This window comes from Haemaphysalis longicornis, unplaced genomic scaffold, assembly GCF_048455015.1.
Source record: "Haemaphysalis longicornis isolate Haplotype H1 unplaced genomic scaffold, Haemaphysalis longicornis Haplotype H1 scaffold_7, whole genome shotgun sequence".
NCBI classification, from domain to species: domain Eukaryota; kingdom Metazoa; phylum Arthropoda; class Arachnida; order Ixodida; family Ixodidae; genus Haemaphysalis; species Haemaphysalis longicornis.
In genome coordinates, this window is record NW_027526422.1 from 9,944,056 (window position 1) to 9,970,551 (window position 26,496).

The 26,496-nt window shown below is 48.3% G+C and overlaps 1 protein-coding gene across 1 annotated transcript in view; it reads right to left on the bottom strand.

The window, feature by feature from the left end:
* The window catches only part of LOC144145009 (uncharacterized), a 61,113-nt gene extending 36,006 nt beyond the window's left edge, over positions 1-25,107 (bottom strand). Inside the window, exons 1-4 of the mRNA XM_077676510.1 lie at positions 25,104-25,107; positions 21,547-21,647; positions 5,792-6,273; positions 5,283-5,737 (exon numbers count right to left, since the gene is read on the bottom strand). Coding sequence (XP_077532636.1) covers positions 5,283-5,737; positions 5,792-6,273; positions 21,547-21,647; positions 25,104-25,107 — 1,042 coding nt within the window. The remainder of the gene's footprint in view (positions 1-5,282; positions 5,738-5,791; positions 6,274-21,546; positions 21,648-25,103) is intronic.
* Positions 25,108-26,496: the final 1,389 nt, after the last annotated feature.

A 26,496-nucleotide genomic window follows, 5' to 3' on the forward strand; every position in this document is an offset into this window, starting at 1 on the left:
AACGCACTTCATACATGCCAACCGTTTTCAGCAAAAATAAAACATCAGGCATATTTCATGCGAACCTTCAATAAATAACTAAAATTCGCAGTGTTCTTTAAATAAAATATTCATGTCTCGTTAATCTTTGCGCAAATAAAAAATATGCATTGAAAACACTGTTTTGAGCCACAAATACAAAGAGCGCTCGCGCCCAACCCGAGTACCGGTGTCGGCATTCCAAGAAATACAACAATAACGCAAGGCTCGGAACGCTGTGAAATGGAGTTCACTTGAGAAACCCTCCACCGTGTTTATCGTAGGATAAACAAGAGATGGGTGGCAGAGGGGGCGGGGAGCGTGAGAGGTAAGCGGGAAAGAGAAGAGAGGCATCTACGTGGTAGAGCCAGGAGAAGATTATCGTCTTTCGATGACATTTTTTGCAAAGTGACCACATACGCAGCCAATTTTTAATTCGCTCTTTAAACAAGGTCGGCTATCTAGTGCTTTATTTAGTTAGCTGTTTATTGTTACCGGACGTTTAAACTTTGTGTAAACCGCTGAGTCATCAATCATCACTTCCATGGGGACGATTTACGGAAGTTATTAATAACGCATTTTTTTCATTGCTAGAGAAGTACTCGCTCAAGACATTTCAGCCTCACATTCGCATTCCGTACGACGCGCTTTTATCCCAACCCCGCACAAGAAGTTTTCCAAGCGCGAGCATGTCCGTTCACTGCTGGTGTTGCCACGTTTTATAAAAGTGAACCGACAGCGTGCAAAGCCGCACCTGCATGGAGTTTTTTGTTGGAGGTTCCCCCTGTTTTCGAGAAGGTTCGTTCGCGCAAACTTTCTTCTCACTCTTTAAATAGGCGGCGTGCCGCCTTTATTATCGGTAGTTCGGTCGGCACGCCGTGTCACCGTCCTACGTGAATGGCTCGATCAAGCAGCCTGGAATCACGCCAGCGTACGTATATTTCGCATGCTCGGACACAGGGGGCCTTCAGACTACAGTATATTAACGTCTCTTAGGTGGCATGGTAGCGGTTGACAGTATCCGGTATTTGGGGAAAGTACCCAGGTCAAACTCAGGAGAAAGCAATTTTTAGCAGTCGGGAGCTTTTATGTCTCTGAGGGCGAGAACAGACATTTTTCGCTGCTCGAGACACCCTTTTGTCCGACTGCAGGCACTTGTCTGCGGCAACACTTGCTTAAATCGTGAGATAGAACACGCGAGAATTCACTATATGACAGCTTCCGAACGATTTTTGAGCGATCACCTAAAGCTCGTGTGTGTGTGTGCGTGTGTGCGTGCGTGTGTGTGTGTATGTGCGTGCGTGTGTGTGTGTGTGCGTGTGTGGGTGCGTGCGTGCGTGTGTGCCTCTGTGTGTGTGTGTGTGCGTGCGTGTGTGTGTGTACATGCGTGTGTGTGCGTGTGTGCGTGCGTGTGTGTGTATTTGCGTGCGTGTGTGTGTGTGCGTGTGTGGGTGCGTGCGTGCGTGCGTGTGTGCCTCTGTGTGTGTGTGTGCGTGCGTGTGTGTGTGTGTACATGCGTGTGTGTGCGTGTGTGTGTGTGCATGTGCGTGTGCGTGTGCGTGTGCGTGTGCGTGTGTGTGTGTGTGTGTGTGTGTGTGTGTGTGTGTGTGTGTGTGTGTGTGTGTGTGTGTGTGTGTGTGTGTGTGTGTGTGTGTGTGTGTGTGTGTGTGCGTGTGCGTGTGCGTGCGCGTGCGCGTGCGCGGGTGTCGGAGACGGATGCTCCCAAATACAATTCATCGAGAAATTATTCGTGCATTCAGTACCAACACATAAAAGGTGAAACAAGGTTTCCCATTTTTATTGCTTTAGCTGAAAAGTCACCCCTCCAATAAGTCTTTCGGGGCTTGTTCGATAATGAACGGTGTTGTGTAAATTTAGAAGTAAATAATTAACGCCTGTATTTGTTTATCCTATTTCCTTCCGATTTTTGTTATGTAAACGAGCCCGTCACGAAGGGGTAGTGCCCATGGTATTGTTTGGAACCGAGGGAGCACCGAGTTAACGCCCATGTAACAACCGAACTCCGGGCCAGCGTCGAAAGAGGGTGCAGGACATGGGCGCAGTGCTGCCGCCTAGGAGAAGTGGTAGGAAATACCCCAACTGTGGACTTAGTGACATTGTCGATTTCGCTAAACCGTCCGTCTTTTGGCGGTGACACAGGCTTTACCACGTGCAGTAGTGAGGCAGTAGTGAAGGATGGCGTCCTGTATTGCCTCATTGCAAACAAAGAAAGATCCGTATGCGATCCGAAACGTCCAAAGTGTGCATTTGACGAGTAGTAGTTAAAAACTGTGATAAGCGGGGAGTCGTTGTTCTGGAGGCCAAAAACATCTGGACATTCAGTTAGTGATTTCAAGTTTGTTATAAACCCACAACCTGACGAGAACGATTTCCGTCGAAGACTGCACTATGTGAGGTGGCCAGTTTAGGGGTGTTGAGTAGCTGAAATGTATGTATTTACATAAGCGTGCAGTAACAAGCGTTACCAGATACATTTATATTAAATTAACAGGCTCTACCTTTCTAATGCTTTATAAGCACTATAAAACAAGCTCCGCAAATCCACTTTGGTCATTATCACTTTGTCACCTCTAATTACATTGAGGAAATGTGTAATGACATGGTAACGCCTGTTCCCACTCTTCTGGCTTGTCCTGCCTTATTAAACATCTAAATACCCTCCTGATCACGAAGACTATTAAATGCGTCTCTCTCTCTCTCTCTCTCTCTCTCTCTCTCTCTCTCTCTCTCTCTCTCTCTCTCTCTCTCTCTCTCTCTCTCTCTCTCTCTCTCTCTCTCTACTGTTGCTGAGAGTGGCATATTTGGTTGTGCGATGGTGTAATCTAACGGTATATCTTCACTCGTCAAAATTAGGTGCCCCTCAAGAAACGAAAAAAAGACGACCTAATGTGTGTTGAGCATAACAGATTCCTTTATTTTAGTACTGTACAGCTGGAAAAAATGAAAGAGACCATGATCATCTCGAGTTTGGCTGCAAGATGACAGGCCAGCGTGTAGCTTTGCTCCTGCACAGAGAAAACGAAACCACGATGAGTAAGACACAAAGGACCCAAATAACTCCACTAGTACCAACAAAGAACGAATTGTGAGCGAAGAATTCCCCTATTCATGCTATGGAATGTGGTAATGTCCGAAATTCTCGAATTGGGTATCACATTCAGGTCACACTGAATTAAGGTTTGCGATATTTCAAAAGCAAACAAAGTTGCTTTAGGTGAAAGCTGTGATTGTAAATTTTCTATTACCTTGCTATAGCTATCGGCGGTGCCCGGTGGGTTACACTCACAAGGTAAATATTACAGACCCCCTTCACTGAGGCTATGGGTAAAATGTAATAATGAACTTTTGGGGACTTGATAAGACGTAGCGATGAGTGCCATTTCGCTTCCCTAGGTTACACGTTCCATGTTCATTTATTACATTCTAGGACTGTCGTCAAAATAGAGGGATGATTTAAAACACTCGGCCCAAAATTTAGGTACCCCTCGTTTTGTAGCGACTGTGGCGGAGGCGAAACCGTATTCGCAATATGGTAGGCACAACGGTTGCGATAAGTCCAGACGGTACGTGACTTGGAGCACGAAAAGTCGCCTCTTCCTGGTCTAGGAGGCCGGAACGGCTGCGGCAGCGACGGTAATCATCCATTGCAATGAATGAGATGAATCCAAGCATGGCAATAAAAAATCCATAGCGTTGAGACACCGCATAAGCTTTAAACTACGTGACTTGAAGCGCGGTTTACAGCCGGTTTACAGGACCGTAACCTTCGATGAGTAGCACATACACAGTTTCGAGCGGCACAAGAAATTTAAAATGTTCCGACAGTTCCAGTTTGAACCAACCATTCACTAGAAAGGCATTAAGCACGAAGGCATTAAGCACGAACCTCGAGTAGTTTCAGTGGTCCAGTGGTCAAATGTGTAATTGCTTTATGGCACCGATACCAGACCGCTGTTTTTTCGTGCTTACCGAGACGATAGTGCTCCGCCAAAGCAAGGTCCTTTTTAATAGCAAAATAAGAACATCGAAATTTGTATTGTTAATTAATCCAAACTTGGTATAATTTGAGTTTGGTTACGTGCTCAAAGCCGCAGGAAAAGAGAAAGGTTGCCATGCGTAAAACTGCCGTCTTGAATGTGTTCGGTAAGGGGTGTTTTTCCAAAATTGGCGCTGCCAAAGTGCAATACTGTTTCAAACACCTGGAGGGTATAATTGGCTTAAGTCATTTGCTGCCTTACTGAGATTTCATCCTTCGTCAATAATTAAAATGAGCAAAGCTTGGCCGGGGGCTTGTTGTTGCTTCACCTCGTCTTTTTTCGTTCTTCCTGTCAGTTGCACGCCTTTGTGGCACACAGTGCGCCTCTACATTTCAAGATTCTCACCAATAATAATGCCCATGGACATATTTTATTGCAACAAATAGAGATATCTGTGCAATGTGAACTGCCCCTATGTAACTGCTCATCTTTATCAACATCCTATTCAGGTGCACTGCACGACGAAGTCCTCCCCCATTGACCTCCAACCACTCCTGTCCTGAGCTGCTCGAGTTCATTCGTTTGGCTTGAATTTATTTATTTCGCCCTCCATCGAGTTATTGCTCTTCTTGTTCTAGACCTGACTCTCGGTATAAACTCTGCTACACCGGTGGTCCACCAGTGGTCGATTTGTCTAGCTTCGTGGCCAGCACGAGTCCATTTGTTTATGGTATCATCTACTTCAGTTTGCTACCTTATCCAGGATTTCTGTCCCTGAGTGCTACTTCAATCATTATTCGTTCCATGGCCCGTTGAGCCAATCTAATTTTGCTTTGTAGTCGTTTAATAAGGCGGACGTTCCCGATCCATATGTCATCACCGGCAGAATGCATTGGTTTTATATCCCCTTTTGAGTAATAGAGGTATCTCATTTTATACAAGTAGCAGTGTTTGCCGAAAGCACTCCGGATCATACCTATTCCTCGCCGAATTTCTTTCTAATGATTTGGGTCAGCTCTGACGACTTGTCCGGCATAGATATACCCTTCTACTTGTCCTAGGGTTTCGTTATAAATAAAGTGGACAGGGCGTTTTCGCCTTGTTTATTAGTCCTCACTTTAATTTAATTATATTTATCTTTAGTCCTACGGCTTTTCTTTCTGATTGTAGTTCCTCAAGCATTTTTGTAGGCGTTCCGCAGACTTACTTAGCAAGGCTATGTCGTTTGCAAACGTTACATCATTAAAAATGGCATTAATCGCTCACATTTCTTTTTACGCAGGAGAGCGGCGTAGTCGACAGCACCGAGGCCATAGCCGTAGTTGAGGCCGTAGGTCGGGAGAAGGCCGTGTCCCAGGCCATAGTGACCGACTCCGTAGCCGAGTTGGGCAACACCGTAGCCGTACGCCGGGGCGACAGCAGCCACGGCCGGGACAGCTGCCACAGTGGCGACCGCCGGTGCGGCTGCCACAGTGGCAACGGCCGGTGCGGCTGCCACAGTGGCGGCGGCCGGGAAAGCATGGTAGGCGGACACCCGCGTAGTTACAGCGACAGACGGCGCGGGGGCGGCTACCACTGGGGCAGCAGCAGCGACCGTGGTGAAGGCGGGAGCGGCATGGTAGGTGGCCACATTGGCCACGGCTGGGACGGCCTGCACGGTGGCTACAGCGGGGGCGGCATGCACAGTTGTCACAGCGGGGGCGGCGTGGTAGGTCGCCACCCTGGTGACGGCCGGTACAGATACAGCGGCCACGGGAGCCGGAGCAGCGACGAACGCCGGGGCTGGGGCCACCGCCGCAACAGGTCGGGCGACGTCATAGGCGACGGCTGGAGCAGCGTGGAACGTGTGCACCTTCGCGACCGCTGGAGCGGCGGCCAACACTGGTGCTGGTGCTTGGTAGGCTGCCACGGCGGGGGCGGCATGGTGGTAGGTGACGGCTGGAGCTGCGGCGACTGTGGCGAATGCTGGCGCGGCGTGGACAGCGGTTACTGCGGGAGCGGCGTGATATGTAGCTACGGCGGGCGCAGCGTGGTACGCAGCCACGGCCGGAGCAGCGTGATAGGCGGTGACCCTTGTGACGGCAGGCGCCACGGCCACCGGTGCCAGAGCCGGTGCCGCGTGAGCAAAGGTGGTCACGGCGGGGGCGGCGACGGCATAGCTGGCAGGGGCGAGGCCAGTGACGGCGGTTGCGTGGCCACCACCAAGGAAACCAGCGAAGGCTCTGCTGGCCAGGGCCAGGACAATGACCGCACGGAGCTAGAATAGCGGGTGTAGAAGACAGTGAGTTCTCGCGATTGGTTTTGTGGGGTGTTAGGCATATTTAATTCATTTGGTTCTCTATGAGGTGCTAACAGAGTAATCTGTACAGCTTCGTGCTTGACGCAAAAATTAAGGGACTAAATATTTCGAGCAAGAATAGCTATCGAGAATAGCTATCGAGAATGAGAGTGTGGTTCGTTCGTGTGTTGTTATTTTTCTTCACCCATGGAGCAACGACATTGAAAAACCATGTTTCTCCTGTGAGGGAATTCCTTTTGCGGGTCTTCTTTATTGCAAGGGTGAGTTGTCAATCAGTTCTGTCCGCAATGTGGCAGGGCTAAAACTTTGGTTAAATACATGCGCAATAAGTTTACATTTTTAGAATCACAGCCATGCAGAATATTTTATTTGTTCATGGGCATGATGTACAGCATACTCCTACAATCATTACCGCATTTATGTCGTACTTATCGGCATGAGGTAGATATAACCCCCCAATTGATCACAAATATCGCAAGCCACCTTAAGCGCTTGCCAAGAAACGCGCATGTACATCTCCTTGTACAGCGGCTAGGGAATAACTTTGCACAGAAAGTCGTCTTATACAAAAAAAATAACAGAACGAATACCACGACTCGATAATGTGGAAACCTTCCGACGAGTAGAGAGGCTGGTGTTATATAATGCAACCAGCTCTTCATTGCAGGATGTGTCGGCCCCGAAATAAGTCATTGCACTCGTCTCCTTACATCCCAGTGCTCTGAACAACGCTCTGAACGTGCTACGCCCAGAAGGGGAACAATCTTCGGAAGAATTGTTCCGGGAAGCATTCACTCCTTATGTAGATACAACCGACCAACTTTAAAAGAAATTCAGATTCAATTAACCGTTTAGAAGAATTGATGACAGGTGTATTCACAAATGCACAAACACGGCGTCTGCTTCTCTTTGTGAGGATCGGGTCACGGCACTATCAGCCTAGTTAGGAGGAACCATAGCACTTCATTCTTCGCAATCAACTCATCAGTGGTTGTCAGAAATGAGAAGAGTGATGGACCTTCCCAACTTTGCAGAAAAGAGGAATACATCGATTCTGATGAGCGGATCTGAAAACCAGGTGCTCAGCCCACACCTTCGCATTGGTAAAAGAGCGGACAGTCATCATGGGGTGCTTCTAGACGCATACGTATGTAGGTACTTGCGGGTCTCAAATTTTTGATATTTTTTTAGGGTGTTATCATCATAAGATAATGGGGTAGTTCTCTAAATACCAAGCTACCTATACATTAAATGGGCGTTACTAAGGCGAGTTACCAGACTCAGGAGGAAGGGCGAATGTAAGGCCTGTTGGACGGTGGGAATAGCGCTGGAGAATGGCCAATGAAGCGCAAACAAAAGAAAAAAAGCCTAGTTAGGATAAGCGAATTTCCGTTCAGAGCCCGTCCAGATGCAATTTCTCTAACTTGATATTTTTTACACGCGCGGCGCGTTGAGACAGGTAATCTCGGCCAACCAGCCCAGATGTCAGCAGTTCTATGGCAGTGCTCACCATATCGGCTGAGGTCGTCTTTCGCTCGTGCCGCACCAACACACACTCTGAGCAGGGTGACGATTCCCGCCGGAGTGTTTTATACTTGTCCGTTTGCACAAGTAGGACGAGGAGACAAACCGAAGATAAGTTGGGGAAAAAAATGAATCGAAGTGGAAACGAAAGCTTGGCTATTTGAGAAACTAGAAGCACGCACGGTATCATACATACCTTGCGTGGGTGAAAGGGTGGATCTCGCCGGTGCCGAAACGTCCTTGAACTAGAAGCGCTCGCAATCGTTGCTCTACTCGAAGCAGATCTGATTGCTTCCGACTTAGCCCCATGTTTTGTAAGCACGCCACAGCTCCATTTTGCACCGCTGCTCGCTGGAAGGTCGTTGATACGCTTGTTCGATCGCGCATACACGCTTAGATTCACAACATCGTGACTAAACGGCAGAAAAAAAGAAATGGAAACTACACACATAGTGGCAATCTTTCCCTTTAACACAAATCCGACGAAACACGTACTGTAAGGCTGAGATGTTTTCACAAAGAAACGTTTTAAAGGCGCCATGAAGACAAAATGCAAGTTTGGTTCATTCAAAAGGTTGTCTCGCTAGAATCATGCTGACACCACTTTTAACGTAAACTTCGCTCAAATAAGCTATGTAATTAGGAAAAAGGAAATGACCATGCGACTCACTAGCTCATTTCCCGCAACAGAACCTATGATGTCATACCAGCCAGCTCTGCGATTGGCGGAGGCCGGCAAAAGCAAACGCAAATTAGGCAGAGCTTATAAGCTTGCCGAAAGAGATATTTGCGCTTAAATTTAGGGCACATTCTGTTTATATCAGTAAGAATGGTGGGACAAACAGTCGAAGCTACGAAAGCACACGCAAACATAGAGGTACCGATGCGTACTGCTGTTGGTGCTGCGGGCACTATGCTTGGTTTTGATGCACAGTACTGCGGGGTTTTGGGCTTGTCTCAGACGACAGTGGCCTACTGACGCAAGGGACGGTGTCTTACGTGATCATATTTGTCGAGCGAGCACCATGTTTCAAGGAACGATTATTTTCTCCATGAACAAAAACAAGCCAGGCTTAAATACGGTCACAAACAAAACAAAGGTAGAAAAGGGCTTGGCACGGTGTGGTGGCGCCATCTAGGTTGACTAACAGTAAACAAGTCTCCGCTCCACACCAAGTATAGCTGAAAGACCTGTTCTTATGATGTCATTTCAAACGTCGTTCAAACCCACGTTTTGGCGCGAGGATCAAAATTTTTAGCTTAAATTTATTAATTTCGCAGTAAATAAAGCATCGTTTGCTTCCGGACAAGCGTTGGGGGCACTATAGAACACGAAATCTTTCGAATAAAACAAACTTGTATTTTGTCTTCATGGCCCCTTTAAGCGCACACCTGCGTCTGCGTGCGTTAGGAAGGCGAAAGGGGTTGCAGTTTGTAAGTGTCCACAGGCAGATGCGCCTAGGTCTGACGTTCCTTGGGCGTAGTAAGAACTTCCCGCGGGTGCAGAAAAACATTGCTGGATACTGCGGTACGCACAATCTGTGCCATTATGTGTGAATGTGATATTGCTATAGAGAGCTACGTTTATTACTGGCGTGATTTACAGCGCTTTTTTGCGTGGTTTCTTTCCAACTTCTTCAGTTTATTTTGGAGTGAGAAAATGTTTCTACCGAATTGAATCTTGGAAAGAATAAAAGTGGCGCTAAGCAGACGAAGACGAAGTAAAGACGCACACCAAATGCAGGCGCCTGTATGTGGTGTGTGTTTCTACTTTGTCTTCATATGCTTAGCGCCCCTTTTATTCTCTCCAATACTGATGACCCAACTAGCTCAACAAGTCTTGTTAAGTCATATGAATTGCATCTTACCACTATTTTTATACGTCTCTCTCTCTCTCTCTCTCTCTCTCTCTCTCTCTCTCTCTCTCTCTCTCTCTCTCTCTCTCTCTCTCTCTCTCTCTCTCTCTCTCTCTCAGCACCTTCACAAAGAACCAGGTCTTGGTCTGAGAAGCTATCTAGCTAGATTAAAAAACTGGGACTTGCAAACATTTCTTCGGGTAATGCATTTCCCCTTCCTCTCAGAGACTAGCCGCCACCGTTCGCACTTTCATATCCGTCCCCTCGGTGAGCCGCTATAACGTTGCCAAAAGCTCATTCACATAACAAAGCCGCGTGGATTAAAGTAAGACGGGAGAGACGGCCCGGCTGCGCACTCACGCACTCGTGCCTTTAAAAGCTTCTCACGAAACCGGATAAGAGCTCCCTCGGTATCTATCTTTTTTTTCCTCTATTGCGGCTCTCCGGGAGCTTAAATATTAATACCCCTAGCGCCGTCTACACGCGATGATAACAGCGAGTGTCTACGTGGCGCGCCTGCGGAATGTCCGAAAAGGCTCGCAAGGCGCAGGTCGAGGGAGACATCCAGGGGGAGGAACCCAAACATCGAAGGACACAAGACGTTTCGTGACCGTCGAGCATTCTCTTGCGGTAGTTGCCATCACCCGGTTCTTGAGCGGGGAACACATATATGTATGTACACAAAAAGGGCCGCTTCTACGCCCTCCTTTTGCTTTATTTTCAGATTCCGCGTGTTCTAAAACAAGTGGTTAAATTTTCTTGGTCTGTTCTGAAAGATAGAAATGAAGGTAAGAGGAAAAAAACGTTGAACGTAGTTGAAAGTTGAAATGAGTTGGGAAAATTCGGGGGGGGGGGGGGGGAGGCATAGACTCAACTCGCACGCTATAGGCGTGGCTAGAAATCTTTGGGAGAGGATTTCGTCCTGCAGTGGACACAAACAGGCTTATGATGATGATGATGATGATGTGGAGGAGGAGATGGAGAAGGAGGAGGAAGAGAACGTAGTTTTCTTACCAACTCGTAAGCTCTAAGAGTACTGAAATCAAAACTAACAAAATTGTTTTGGCACATACTTATTAAGTTCACGGAACTGTTCCACCTGAAATCACGGCCACCATTAAATATTTACCAGATGATGGATAATAGAATGCCTTCGGCCTTTCGCCTGCTTGAGAAGCTGAAGCCGTTCCACAGCATAAAACATTTCGTTTGAATACCCCATCATGCATGTTGATGTCTCATTCACAGGAATTATTTGTTTTTTTATTATTAATAAAGCGTAGCCTTGCGTGACGATGAAATGCGCTCCACTGGGTGTGCCCTACACCCTTCCTGGCGAAATAAGACGCGCGCGGTAGGTTTATTACCGTTTCTTACTCGTGTCGTTCTCTGTGCCTTTTTTGCATCCTCATAATTACAGCTTCACAGAGATATCAAGCACGCAGAAATTAAATGCTTCACTGCGGCGGTAGACCAAGCTCTTCATCCTAGTCTTGCTGGTATACACGTCTAGAATTTCGGGGCACCGCACTATTTTCAGGACTGCCTACGATTTCTTAAGTGCTCCACAATGCTGTGCACAGTTAGCATTACCTTGCTTTTCATGCAGTGTTTCCGGTGTGGTTCTCTCAGGTTTCGAAGATATGGAAATCTCTGGGCGTAACACTACGTGTTGCATGGCTCGACGGCTAATTGCACAAAACCCAAAACTGCCCAAGTTACTTACAAACCAGCTTATAAAAAGAACATTTGCACCGCATTTGGCCTTCCTTGAGTGATCACGCATTCATCTGTCGGGTGATCCCGTATCATAAGCTGTGCAGCCGTTTTATTACAAAGAAGCAAACACGCTATCACACAGGACGAAAAAGTGAGCAAAAAAAACAATGACAAAAAAACCAAACCGAAGTTACACAATGATGCAACCCTGATGTCACACCATAGTTTTGTTCGTCTAACTAATCTAAACTCGACGAGTGCTATATAAGTCACCCAGAACCATTTACCCCGTGTATATATATGGCACTCGTCAGCAGAAGACCAAATCCAAAGCGAAGTAAAGTACTATAAATATAAGAGCTTTATTTGTACAGTGCCCACTTTAGTCTTCCTATACTTCATCGTCGGCCGTCCGCAAACTCTTCGTCGACCGCTCCCTCGCCGTTGAAGGCGTGCACTTATTTTAAATGCAGAGCATTTCTTTAACTCACGATGTCACCCGGCGTTGTCGGCGTGCCTCGGCGTCCGCAACAGCCGTTCCAGGTGCGCCCTCTCCCCCACTCCTCCTCGCCTGCTCTCCGCTGCTCCTCGCGTGTTCTCTGCGTGCTCGGATCGCGTTCAGCAACAGGTGGGGCGCGCATGCGTCGTAGTTTGGCGAGGGAGCAACAACAGTTGTGGCGTGATCGTGACGTAGTCGTGACGTGGTCGTGGCGCGGTCGTGCCGTGATGGGGCGGTTCTCGGCGTTCGCTCTCGCTGTCAGTTTCTTTCGAACCAGATAAAATCGGGTATGTGCGCCCCCCGAAAATGCTCTGCATTTGACCGTGCCCCTCGCGAGGGGGATGTTTTTCTTTTTCCGTCTTCACGTTAGGGGCGAAGCACCTTGGGGGCTAGGGCCGTCAGCATGTCCTGTCGTTTTCTCGTGTAGCCACAGTACTAAAACACCGGGACACTCGTTTTTCAACGCCTCGCACTGGAAGGTTTCATCTCCGTGGGCAAAAACGCGTACTAAAAGAACACACCGGGACACCCGTTTTCCAACGCCTCGCGCTAGAACGCTTCGTGCTTAAAAGACACGAGACTTCACACCAAAGCTGTATACCTCTACCTGAACTCGGCACGATCTACGACTTGGTTGCGCAGGAGCCTCAACAACACCAGGAGCATTAAGACGAGGGAGGAGAACTCAAGAAATATATTATGCATATTGACTGCGATGAGCTGCGCGATTGCGGATTGTATATAATAAATGTAGTACATACGCATATAGTTGAAACAAAATCTTCTTTGTCTCTCATTGCCCGTTAGCAGCGATTTGGCTGTGGGAAACGCCGGCGAGCACTGCATGCTTCGCCCTTCCTCAGATTTCACGTTGGTGGAGATAGCCTGCGATTTTTTCTTCTGGGCGATTGAATTCTCGCAAGGCAGTGCGGCGTGTTTCCTGATAAGCCGCCTCTTCCTGCGGCGCTCGGATCTGGTGGGAGTGTTTCCTTCGCCGCCGTGGCTGTCCGAGTTTTATGAACGCAGGTGGTCGCCCCTGGCAACGCGGAGCGAGCGACGTCAGGAGCAGATGACATTCGTTTAGTCGGCGACGCTGTTTGCTCAAACAGTGACTGGCACGTGCGCATAGTATTTTTTTCCCTTTTGTAAGCCCCTCACGTGGGGCAAGCCCACGCGCAAGACTGGATGAGTGTTTCCAAGCGCTTCGCTGCACAGCGCCCGACGTGACATGCGTGATGTCACTGCGCGTTATATTCTACTGAGCACCTGATAAATGGATTCCGCCGTTCCGGCACTGTGGCCTCGAGTTAGAGGTCTTGGTACTGGCGCTGACGGCCTGGCTTCGAACTTCAGGCGGTCTACTTTTGCTATTGCAATATTTTTACTGAACTCAACTCTTTTTTTATTGCGGAATCTCTCCATTCTTCATGTTATTTTTGTTGTAAATAGTACTTTGGTATGTTTTAGGTGGGTTCGGGTTGGGGCGCAACCTATGACCACGTGTAATTAACGTTTGTATCGTGCGAAGACACATGTCACGTGGGGTTTTGTGCAGCGAAGCGTTTGGAAATACGCAATCTGGATACGTATCTGACACTAGACGCCTAGCTGCCCTGTCATCTTTTATTCTTTTCCTGTTCAAAAAGCTTATTCATTTGTTCCAACCTCTGCTTATAAACTGTCTACCAATTGTCGCTTGGGATTATACGCTCTTTCTTCATTCAAATGCTTGAGTTTCTAATTTACTGTTTTCTGTAGCGGGCTCATTATCCTTACGCCCGGTTCCTGGACCATCCACCGAGAGCTCAAACAGCTCTTCTGTTAAAAATTGCGAGCCACGCTACTCAGCAAATGTAGATATCCAGCGAAGCTTTTCAGCTCTTTACACAGATGTGGCACAGAATTCCGAAAAAATGTTGAAAGCTATTTATTGTTTGATCGGTGGCCGTCGTGGCTAAAGATACGCACACATAAAAATCTTGCCTAGAAATTACATACATTCCCGTGGACGACAACCGCAACCCTGAGGAGCCAGATGACACTAGACACCTGTGCGGCTTTGACGTGTACGCCAACCGGCTGAAAGTCGATGATGATGATGATGATGATGATGATGATTGCTATTGGTTTCCGCTTTGTAGCGGGGTCATGACATGTCATTTTACCAAAAAGGACTAATATACCTATGTTTTATACTCCTGGTTTAATAATAGGGCTGCTTAGGGCAGGCACAAAAGCTTATTAGGCACAAAATACTTTTTTTTTACTGTTACAGGTGGTAATTGTCGTAGGCAATATTCCCCTCTCTGCTTTTCGTCCACCAGCATTCTAAACTTCTTTTCGTCACCTCGACAGCCTTGCAGTTAATTTCCTCTGTGCTACCCTTAAATCCTAGGGCTTCTGGAAGCCGGATATTTCCCTCATGTAGATTTCGGTGGATATCATCGCATTCTAACACTATGTTCCGCATAGTTTCTGTTTCTTTTCCGCAGACCACGCATACCCCATGATTTTGTGAATACTTCCTCACAAAGCTCCTAGTTCGCAAGCAACCTGTTCTGGCCTCAGAAAGCAAAGCACTGCCCTGGGAATTATCGTAGAAATTTTGCTTTCTACGACACGCAAGCAGAGGAAACTAGGCGCGCATGCGCTTGGAACGACGACAACAAGGGGTGACGATGACGATAGGAGCGTAGATATGACCGATGCCGGTCGCGCAGCGGCAAATTTGTGCTAAACGTTTCGAGTTAAAGCAAGTGTGGACCCAAGGAACAGCAGGCAAACACCGAATCAAGCGCACAAATGCACGCACTAACGCCTCGCACTATGGAACATCCCGCGTGTCGAAGTCACGCGGAGCCTCTGGAGTTTTTGCTTGGGCACATGTAAATCCACGGAACCCTATACATAAACAACGTCCCTGTAAAATGACCGCCTTCTCCTCTCTCACCCTTCAGCCCTTACGGCTTATATTGTGCCGTTTGCGTTCTCACTGACTCGTTATTAATTTTTCCGCAACGAGATGCCTTTGCAGGCTGTTGTTATCCATATAGCGCACTGTCAAAACGGCACATATTTACTTAATACAGTGCATGAGCGCCGCTCAAACGTGGTTACCCCTCTCAAATGGCGATCTTGCGCAAGTGGTGTCTCTCGCCCAATCTCAGACCCACTAGAAAAGCCTTTCGTCTTAAAAATGCCATATGGTCCTGCAGCTTCCCTGGCGTCGTCTGCACACACCGAACAACAATTTCGGCGCTGTGGTACCTTGAATCCGCCCAAAGTGAATCGCTGTTCCACAGAGTCAGAGTACATTTTAGCTATAGCCTTATTGCACTCTGTCTTGATGAAACACCGCGATAAGACGCTGAAACAAAACGTCTCCTCCCGGGGAGGACGGAACGTTATGCAGCCAACCTCGTGCGCCGACAATATTGGTTGTTGTACGCACTGTTGCCAGAATACGCGGCAAACTTGAGTTGGGAATAGTGAAGCCTGTCGCGTCTAAATTGCGCACCAACGCGCAGTAACCCCTGTGCGTGGGGCAGCCTTTCCGATTGAATCGGTTTCAGCTGGGGAGCGCAGCGTGTCGACACTTGCTTTACAACTTCTTCTGCGTTATACAAACAGTTCCTATCAATAATTACTATGTTGGGCCGTCGTTGAAACAAGCTCCCCTATCCACTCGCTTGTGCTACCGGCGAATTTCGTCAGGGTGAGGAGAAAGATCCGCAGACGCGGGCATGCGCACGTTCGCATTTCGAAGGCCGTCAGTAAAGATCGCGACGACTGCAACCGCGTTGCTTCGGGCGTGCGTGCTAGTCGTGAAATGCATGTCAAACAACTTGCTCTACCCGTCATGTGTATTCTTTAGGGTGAACAGAATACTCCGGACACTGGGTGTTGATAACAGAGACCACCACCTTCGCACCAACAGTCCTTTTATTTTTTCCGCCCTTCGGGAAGCTAACGGGGATCAACAAGTTCTGTACGTTGCTCCGTATCGGCCCATGACGAGGACAAAACGGGCGGTCACATCATAAATACGGAAGCAGAGAGGGATGACCCCGTTATTTCGCGGTTCCAGGGAATACTACGTGCGTAGGTCGACGAGAAAGATCAGCGCGTGAGGTCGAGAGCGTTCATTTCTATTCTCCCCTTTCTTTTTCTTCCCCGCGGCGTGTATCTCGGGTGGGAAAGGAGGCTTTCTGGCGCAGGAGTGGGCGAGAAAGTCTTGACACCGATGTATTTGTTAGCAAGCAAATAAAGGCCTTACCACTTGTGCAGTGCGCAGAGAGATGAATATCTCATACTTTGAAGGGAGCGGGCATTGCACCGAAATGATCTAGTTTCACATCGCCACTCTGCTCCCCAGGTTTGACTGAAGCGATTCTCTTGTTTGTAATACTGAGGTGTAGTCTGAATGTCCATACTGTAAGCTGGGGAAGGGGGTGAAATGGGCGATATATGTTTCCTGGATATAAAGACGCTGTCTCTGACGATGTCATCGCATGTTGTTTTAAGGTTTCATGTACCTTATATAAACGATTAGCACGTGGGACACAAAAACAGTGCTCATAACAGAGAAAGCAAATTGAAACAGGGAAATATAACAGAGAAAGCCAATTGAGCCTATCACGTACGGAACTGCTATAGGATACCGCTATTGTAGTATCAACATATTATCATGTTTGAATGTTATGAAGATGATTTTGGAGAAACCATTACCGCTAACGCAAATCTGAATGTCAAATACCGTTACAACGCGTAACCAGCAACACGGAGAAGATCACGTTATTCCTGTGCACTGTTTGAAAACGATAACACTTTCTACGCGAACAGTTTCAGAGTGTGCGGCGCGTTTAGCGGCTGTTTGCACAGTCCGCGGCCGATGCAACTAACGGCGGACGTATAAAACGCACACGAGGAATATCGCGAGAACGAAAGAGAGCCCAGCACTTGACATACGGTTGTTAAATTCGTGGTTTTCCCGCAGGAGCTCAACTATGTAACGATTGAAACGGCGAAGAAAACAAGACACTCAAAATCAAAATAGCACAAACAACAGCAGGAAGCAAACGAATACGCAGAGGTACTAAACATTCAAAATTGGGCTAATCTACGGCCGTATGGTGCACCAGGTCGCGTCGGTCATTTGGTGAGGAGGAATGGTTCATCTGTGACGCATTAGTTCTCGTTTGGATGCGCTTATCCAGTTTAGCCTCACTTGTGCCCAGGGATGTTTGTTTTTTACCGCTCCTGGCAGCTCTCCAGACTGGGTTGCTTGGCCTGTTTTGTTTTAGTAAAAAACGTACACCACCACCACTATTTCAAAGTTCGGTACGTACAATCAGCCAGTCTCTGTCCTGAGTGCCGCCCTGCGCCCATTTCTGCATGCACTTCGTGATTTTATGAAGAACAACGAAACAAATTCGGTAGAGCAGATGCTATGGTGATGGTGTTCGAATATTGAGTAACTATCTTGCTATACGATGCGTTGCTTTAAACTATAATATCCTTTTCTGATGGAGGCGAAAAGTAAAAAAAAAAAGTGTGCAACCAGACGTGGCGAAGACCGGAGATGCTGAGCGGAACGCGTTCCGCTCCCCGCTAGAAGACGACGCTCGCTTTCCTAGCGCAACTCGCAACCGCAGCGCCGCGGTGGCGAGAGTCGCGGCCGGCCGCCTTCTCTCCACGGCCGCGGCGCGGAACATTTCCGGGGGCGCACGACGTTAAGTAGTTTGCGTTACGTTAATGTTGTTGCACTTGTGGCAACTGCTGACGAGAGAGCGCTCGTCAGCAGTAATTCTTGACGTAGTTTGAATGAGTCAACGATATAAGGCGCGTTAGTAGCGTCCCACTCTGTGTCGGCTTTGTGGCGCAGTGGGTAGAGCACCATGTGCATTGCGTTCCGCCCGCAGGGTCGAGGGATCGAAACCAGGCGCCGGATAGTATTTTTTTTTAATAGTGTAGGGGGAGGGGTGCGGACAACGACGGTGCGGACTACGACGGACGTCAAAGCGGGTGACATCGTGAGTTACTGAAATGATCTGCATTTAAAAAAAACGCCCGTGTGTAGGACATTTCGGCGCACGTTAAAGATCCCCAGGTGGTCAAAATTATTCCGGAGCTCTCAACAACGGCGCGCCTCATCGCCTGCATTGCATCGGCGCGTTAAACCCTACAATCAATGAAAATCAATAAAACTATAATTACCTGATTTCTCCCCGCAATGTGTTGTAAACGCATGGCAAAGGTTTTCTTGGCATGCCAGGCAAAACATATTCCTATTCGCTCCCCATTATAATCAAGGAAAGGAAATCTGCTCAAGCACGTGCAAAAGTAAGCCTTCTTTTGCATCATCGCTTCTCTATTAAACGTAATGCGAAAAGTAGAGTTACCAGAGCACAATGTCTCTCAAAATATCACGTTTTGTTTGTCTGAATTATTTATATCTCTTATTCAATCACTTTAATGAACTAGGAACACATTCTCTAAGCGATGAAAATTATTGCTTTCTGTGACCAGGTACAAAAAATTAAGCCCGATTAAATGCACACGCATGCAATCACACAACATCTCAAGGATGAAGGACCGACATTTTGGCACACACAGCGGCATGCGATGAGTTCTTTTGGCTGTACGCTTCTTTTTTACGTTCAACAGAAAGTATGTCGGCACGCTTAATGTACCGGTGTCGTCCGAAAATGAAAGCGATGCGACAGCAGAGAGCAGGGGGAGGGGAAGAGAGGAGACGGTAAGAGACCCGGGACATTACTCCCTCATAGTTCGTTCCTCCGTAGAGTAATCACGTCTTCCCTCGCCAAAGAGAAAGCATACACTCTTAGCGTGCCGACAAGGGAGCCAGATTCGAGTATTCAGGAATAAAATCGTGAGAAATGAAAACGAATTCTTTTTGAACTTTGAAGCATTGATCCGGAGTATTAAAACGCGGAGGCGTACGTTTCGCCATCATTGCCGATGAGGGGGTATGGTGAAGGGAAGGGCGACGAAGATGATAGAGTACACCTGGCGGATTTTCCTCATTCTTGTTATTCGACATCTTTAAAACCTCTCGCAAAAGTTCCGGCCTGTACCGAGTATCACATATATCAGCGGGTGATGCGAACGGTTTTCCTCACGGAACCTCACGCAGGGAGCTCTGATTACAGTTTGTTGCTCATTGCCCTTGTGCGCACCCATGCCTTTTCTGTCGCAAAATAACCAACGTGTGGGAGGGAGTCTCAAAAATGAGAAACGAGCGAATAACTAGTTCGTGACCCACTGAACTTCAGATCCCGGTGAAAGATTATAACGGAATAATACTTCGGTGCAGCAATATTTCCTTGCTGCTCATCAAGAACCGCATGATCCGCGGAGTCGTGCGTCATGATAGCATTTAGCCGTGTTCTGACAGCACAGCAGGTTATTTAAATGTTATTTGTAAAATCCAAGCACATGTATTTTGAAGTGTAGCTGATGGTCTGTATGCTATCGCAGCTTTTTTGGCGTCCGTATACGAGCAAAAATTCACATAGTGTTATATTGCCAAAGAGCAGTGCATACCCTCTGAGATGTACTGGCCAACGCTTTCTAGTTATTTTCTTGACATTAGGCCTGAAATTACGATTTACGGTCTCCCGACGTTAACAGGTACCGGCAGCTTGATGTACAATGGGTTCGATGTTATCGTAAAGCTGCATTCGTAAATTCAGCGCGAACGACTTCTAACTGGGTGGAGGGAATGGATTGCTAAAGAGTATCAACTATGAGTAGGAATACATAAGGTGTCCACTGTCTGTGTGACTTGTTTTGCACCTTGCTCACGGGCTCAACCTCTGTCTCTTCCGCACCATTTTTGATACGTCCTTCTATCAAATCCTTCTCTTTCGTTTTATTTATGTCTCCCTATAGTCCCTCAAAATCTAGTTCGTATTTTTCGTATATTAATTAAGTGCTTCATCCTTCCACTTTTCATTCACTACTGCCCTCTTCCTTAATTCTGCCGTCGTCTTTCAGGATCCCGCTTATCATTCATGCACCTCGTAACACAGCGTCCCCCTCGAAAAACACGGGGCACACCAAACGCGATTTTATGTCTATTGACTTATGAAAGAGTACCCTAGTGGAGCGTTGGCGCAGGAATCTGCCAATTGAAACAGATCCAAACATGTGCCTGCGCGAAAACTAATACATGCCATATACCAACCGGACTATATATCAGCTTCTGGCGGTGAGGCATACAACCTTACGGCCGATCAATACCGCAGCTTAAGACTCGATACCAGAGTATCTGCACACGTGACGTGAGACCACGGGAGAGGGCTGCCTTCCAGGCCGTTTCGCACCTTGAATCGCACGGACGCCTGACAGGCGGGCGCCGCGGCGGTGACGAAGGCGGCCACGTGTGTTTACGAAAATGTATCAAAGGACGCGCGTATGGAGACGAGTCAAAGCGACGGTGAAATCGACGTTCCTGCCTCTGAAAGCTTCCTGGGACACTGGCTGCCATTAGCAGGGGAACGCAGTGGCACCTAATAAAAAATGATCACTGGACAAAAGCTGTGAAAGCTGCAAGATATAAATAAATCATTTCGCGCACGTTGCTTTGACGAAGATGAATCGAACGATCAGTCTTCGCATCATAGCGAGCGATAATGGCATTTGGTAAAGCGGTTTTGTTAGGAACAGATCACCGCGCCATTATCACGTGTGTAATGCATCAGGAAGTAAACACGGATGGTGAAGGGAAGCGGATGAGACGGCTACGTTGAGGATGTCAGAGAAAAACCCGGGAATAACCAACCGAAGGAAGACAGTATGTTGCATTGGTTATATGTATCCAAAGCAATCTGCTTAAACCTAAAACTTTTCTAACATTTCAAATGAAACAGATTTTGACAAATTTGCAACGATATTAGAGTAAAACAAAAACTAGCTTTCTCAAAAACAGAAAGCTTTCTCCCATGCAACCTGAGTCAAAGTCCAAAATCTAAGCTGCTGCGACCGCGTCGGATTGGCGCAATCGTACAGACGTCGGCTTCATAACGCGAGCGACATTTGTTCTCTTCCGACTACCGGATAGCAATGTTTAAAGATGATAGCCTTCATCAAGTTACTTGAATAGGAAAATTTACGCCTGTTTGTCTCTATGTCTGCCTGCACATCGATTGCGACACCGAGCGAAAAGTATGGGAGAATATTTGGAAAAGAATTGGAAACAAATTATTGGAGAAGTTTATGTAGGTAAAGCTTTTGAGAAACAAACCAAACCTGAAAACGCACTCATGTTGGCCAACATTTCTAAGAAAAAATGAAACCATTGGGCATATTTGAAGAATAATGTCGATACAAAAATGGTATTTTGCAGCGTCTAATAAAAGACGTGGCTGATTGATCTCGGCGATTGCAAATAGAAAAAATACGCGTTGAAAAAAATATTTTGACCCAAAACTTCAAAAAGAGTATGCGAAGGGTTTGGACCTGGTGACGGTGTTCCAACTTCTAGAGAATTTTTTTGCGAGAGACTGCACTACGGCACAGGAAAAAGTTTTCACAGGTACAACACTTTACCCGTTTCGCGCAGAAATCCAAGAAAATACCCGTGCTTGGGCCCCCATATCCAGCGCTTACGATCTGTGGGTCTCCCAGGATGGAGCCCTGTGCTTCGGAGGTGTTTTGTTCGGGCGTCTCTAAGACCTGGGCAAGTCCGCAGCAGGTGTTCAACGTAGCTCCTGAAGCAGGAAGCACACAGAAGTGGCAGGTGTTCGCAAACGTCGCGTGAGAGCTGGCAGGCCAAGCGTGGGTAACTGCTGGGGATAACGCCACCTCAACTCGAAGCCTCCACAGCACGTCCTCCTCCCAGCGAGCGAGCCCATTGGGTAGGCCAGTTTCACGCGGTGGAAGTAGTGCACGCGTGGCGCGGCGAAGGGTTTCCTTTTCCGCCAGCAGTTCTTCTATGGTGGATACGGGAAGAAGTGGTAGTGGCTGTGGGAGGTCTCTGGGGCAGGCGCGATCCGCCGCTGTGTGGGCAGGAAGCATGTCCCAGTGAATCCAGAAACCGCGGACAGGGCATGGACAAGGGATTAAGTGTCCACAATCGCGTGAATGCATGTGGCCAGGCTTGTAAAATGCGCAACGCGATGTAAATCCCGAATAGCTGCCGTTGAGACAGTATAAATTACCAACTTGACTTCACTTTATAGTCGCCTGCACACCATCCGGAACGGCAGTAAGTTCTGCTAGGAGGCTAGGGAGCGCACGGAGTGTCTCGTACGCGCAGCTTGGATTTATGGTAGGGTAACAGGGACACGTAAAGGTCATGGTGATTAAGTATGTCGTATGGCCCGGTGTCCATTGAAACCTGGACATTTAGCGGTTGCGTCGCAGGCGCCCAGTCAGGGACATTAAGTGCGGCATCTGGGGGCTGGTGAAGGTCAGAAGTACGGACATGTAGCCGTGTCAGAGGCTCGTTGTCCGTCACCTGATGGTACAGCCAGGGCGTCCTCGCAGCGGAAAAAGCTGACATCGTATCAGCCGGCTTGCCCATGTACGCGCCGAGAGCTGCTTCGTCTGGAACCAGCCCACGTTTCAGCAGGAGTGTGGAACGACGCTGATGAATGATTTCATCTAGCGTGTTTAGCTGGGTTTCAGCTTGGAGCTGTGGAAATGGCGTTAGGCGGAGGAGACCAGTAAGGTTGTGCATTGCGGTTCTCTTAATCGTTTCCAGCCGATCCCAGTCCACTTGCGTCATGTGCTGGAGCTGTGCCTGGTGCACGAGCCTTGGCTGTAGTACGGAGCGGAATACGAGGCGAGCAATCGTCCAGCAGCCCCGCCAGACTTCTGGGAGATGCGGCCAACAAGGTAGAGAATTTGTCCGACTGTCTGTCGAGCGGATAGGAGCTACTGAGCTGCTGACCCTGAGGCCGATATCTCCAATCCCAGAACCCGAAGGTGTCCAACAATGAAAACAGCCGTCCCATTAAGCTGAAGTGCGACCGGAGATAATGCAAGGGATCGGCGGCCCCAAGCGTTCGCGACGGGGAGTGCAGCAGTCTTCTCTTGCGAAAGGGTGAAGCCTGCATATTTACACCATATCTGGCAGCATGTTGAGGCTTGCTAGAGGCACTCGGCTTGACGTGGCAGGTGCGGGCGGAGTGTCCATACAGTAATGTCATCCGCGTACATAAGCGAATACAAGCCTTGGATAGTAAAAGTTTCCAAGCTAGCGGCGAGAAGACAATGTTAAAAAATAGCGGAGACAAAGCAGAGCCCTGTGGTACGCCGCGTGCTGGTGTAAAGGAGCCGGAACTTTCACCGTTGATGCGTATGGAAAAAGAGTGGTGTTGAAGAAAGCTTCAGTTAAAGTCACAGACTTTGTCTAGGAGGTGAGGACAGCTTACGACCTATAAGATTGCAGTGCCACTAACGTTGTCATACACCTTGCATATATGTGCATAGCTAGTGCAGTCCTGACATGGAGAAAACAGCCTCCCACAAAAACTGTAGATAGGTAATCCAAGCCATCCTCAGTACCAAGATTGATTGACTGATTGCAGGGTTTAACGCGCCGACGCAACGCAGGCGATGAGGCGCGCCGTAGGGGAGGGCTCCGGATTAATTTTGACCACCTGGGGATCTTTAACGTGCGCCGAAATCTCGAACACACGGGCTTCTTTGCTTTTCGCCTCCATCAGAAAAACGGCCGCCGCGGCCGGGATTCGAACCCGCGTCCTCGTGCTCAGCAGCACAACGCCTTAGCTACTTCGCCACTGCGGCGGGTTCAGTACCAAGATGAGGCCTGAATCCGATTTGCGTCGGGTGATACCATCGAAGAGTGTCAAGCCGCCACTGAAGACGTGTGGAAAGCATTCGCTCTAACAGGATGGCAAGTTGGGCGAGTTGGTGCTGATTCATATCGACAACAGGCGCGGAAAGACGTAGACTAAGAAAGAAAGCGCGTCGTCCTGTGTATTTCTTTCTTAGTCTACGTCTTTCAGCGCCTGTTGTCGATATGAATACGCTCTAACAGCTTGCACAGCGTAGATGTCAAAGCGATTGGACGCAAGTTGCGAAGTTCGTGCGATGGTTTCCGAGGCTTCGAGATCGGAACAATAGCCGCCCGAAGCCAAGATTCAGGGAGTTTATTAGATAACCACACTTTATTTACGGAGTCCAGAAGCATCGTGAGAGGTTGGTCGTTAATGTTTTGGTATACCTCATATGCAATGCCGTATAGCCCGAAGCAGCCCGTCCGCGTCCGCGGTTGATCGACCGCGGCCAAGAATTCAGCCATTGTGAACAGTAACTGAATTCCAGAAATGGCATCATGAGTTGGCGGTAAGTCCACAATGCTCGATAGGGGTACGGAAACGGCTTTGTCGCTGGAACAGCATTAAAAGCAGGAAACAAAGTACGGGCAACATCGGGGGCGAATGGCGGTGGATTTGAGCGCGTCTATCCAATTGCTCCATTTCGACATGGTCAAAGCGAACTCAGAGCAACATGCAGGTGCCGATTCGCGTCGTACACCCCAAACGAAAACGTTAGCCCTACGGAGTGCACACCCGAGAGTTTCTGTGAGTATTCTAGAAAAGTGGTCCGTACCTTCAGAGTAGCACATACTCGCACTGTGGGATTTGCCAACCAAAGAATCCATCACCAGAAAGCTTCGCGTTCAGCCATTGTGTCGTTAGACGGAAGGGTGCATTTCTTGATGCCCCTGATGTGCCTTCACTTACATTGTCATCGTTTTGTGAAACTCCCTGTGTAAATTTGGCTTTTCTGCAGTGAATTTAGGTGGCGGAATGGTCGCCATCAGCGAGGCATAGAAAGCGTCGGTTTCACACGTGATAGCACGAATAAAGAAGTATACATCATGCGCAAAGAAACGAGATACCTACAGATACCCACTGATACCTACTTTCCGGCCCTCGTATATATCATCCCGGGACACGTTTCCGACAGGCCTGGAAGCCACGGTGTGCATCTCCGAAAAAACTAACACAGGTAGTTTAAGGCTTCGGGTTTGTGAGGGCGAAAACCTCACGTGCCTCAAGAAACACAAAAATCCGGTGTGTTCGCCTACTTCGCCTCAATCTTAAACGCAGCCTCCGGTGCTGGGAATCGCGTGTGTGCGTGCTTGTGTGTGTGTGTGTAGGTGGGGGGGTCTTTGGCGCTGCATGACTGACCCATGTCAGCGGTTTTGGTAGTTTGAAACGTTTTCGCCAGTACATACCTCTTGTGAAAGCATTCCTTGCCAAGTGGGTGAATGGGGTCACAGACAGACTACCGACAGACAGACCAAAATTATCGCGGTAGGGCAGCCCAACCAAGAATATCGTCCTTGAGAAGACCGAAAGCGACGCGGGCTCACGTTAACGCCATCGGCTCGCATGTATATCTTGTACCAGACCCACCACACAGGCAGCCCGTACCCCTTTTTACCCCCCATACCCTTTTTTTCGCGAGCAGCGTCATGTCGGTTTCGGTCTTTCGTGGGTCTGTATATAAGTAGAGACGGGAAGGCTCATGCGTTGCGGCAACGAATATGGCCGCTTCGAGAGAGGACCGCTAGGTTGCCCAAATCAAGAAGGGTGAAGGAGAACTCCCACCCGACGAGAAAGTGCAAGGACGAAACTAAGAATGCGCCCAGACCAAAGGCTTCCCGATCATTAGCTACTCCGCAGTGCTTGCGAAACTCTGGGTATGTGCAGCTAACAGGGCCCCACGATCGGAAGAGGAGAACGAGAAACAACATTCCTGCTTCCTCGATTGTACACCGGTAATCTGCACCGGACAGCGCGCAAACTCCGGGCATGTTGTGCTTTGCCGTGTGGTCGGCGTGTTATTCCCAAACGGCGTGGTCTTTCCCCGTGCTCTTGCGATGTCGCCGTGTTCTGCTGTCTGCGTTAAACGCTTTCCGTGTCTTCGCAGAGCAGTCCGGGTACCCAGACGAGTGGATCGATTGCAGCGACTTTTCTCTTCCAGTGCTTGCGTGAAATTTCCTTTTCGCGTCACTTTCTTTATTGCCTTGATGTAAACGAGACAGTGAGTGCTGCTCTCGGGAAGTACGTGGAAGAGAGCAAAACCTGGATGACTAAAAGTCGGTAAGGAAATAAAGGCTGGTGGCCCTCCACTGTCGTGCGTTCGAGCATGGCCAGTTTCGAGAGTCGGCTGGCAGGGCAATCAGCCTGATCACCGAAGGGCTAATCTAGAGCGTAGCTAGGTTCGAGGCTATGCTAGCGAAGGGCCCTGGGCTCGAGAGAGTGAGCGGGTTGTTTGCGATGGCTGCTTCTTAACAGTCCCTGCCTCGAGATGAGCAACTTGGCGGTGGCAGTCGGGGCTTGCTTATGAGACCAGAAGTACATTTCGGGAAAAAGAAAGATGTCACGAATATTAACAAAGAATATGTTTTAGTGACGAGTTTGTTTTTCCGTACACGTTTAAGTTGCCTGCGCACAGGCGGGGAAATATTAGACAATAAAAAAGTTTATTTTTATTTTTAGCTTAGTATAAAATGTCATACCGACAAAAAGTTGTTGTGTTCAGTTAGCGTTGCCCCACTCTACGAGTGTTCCAATC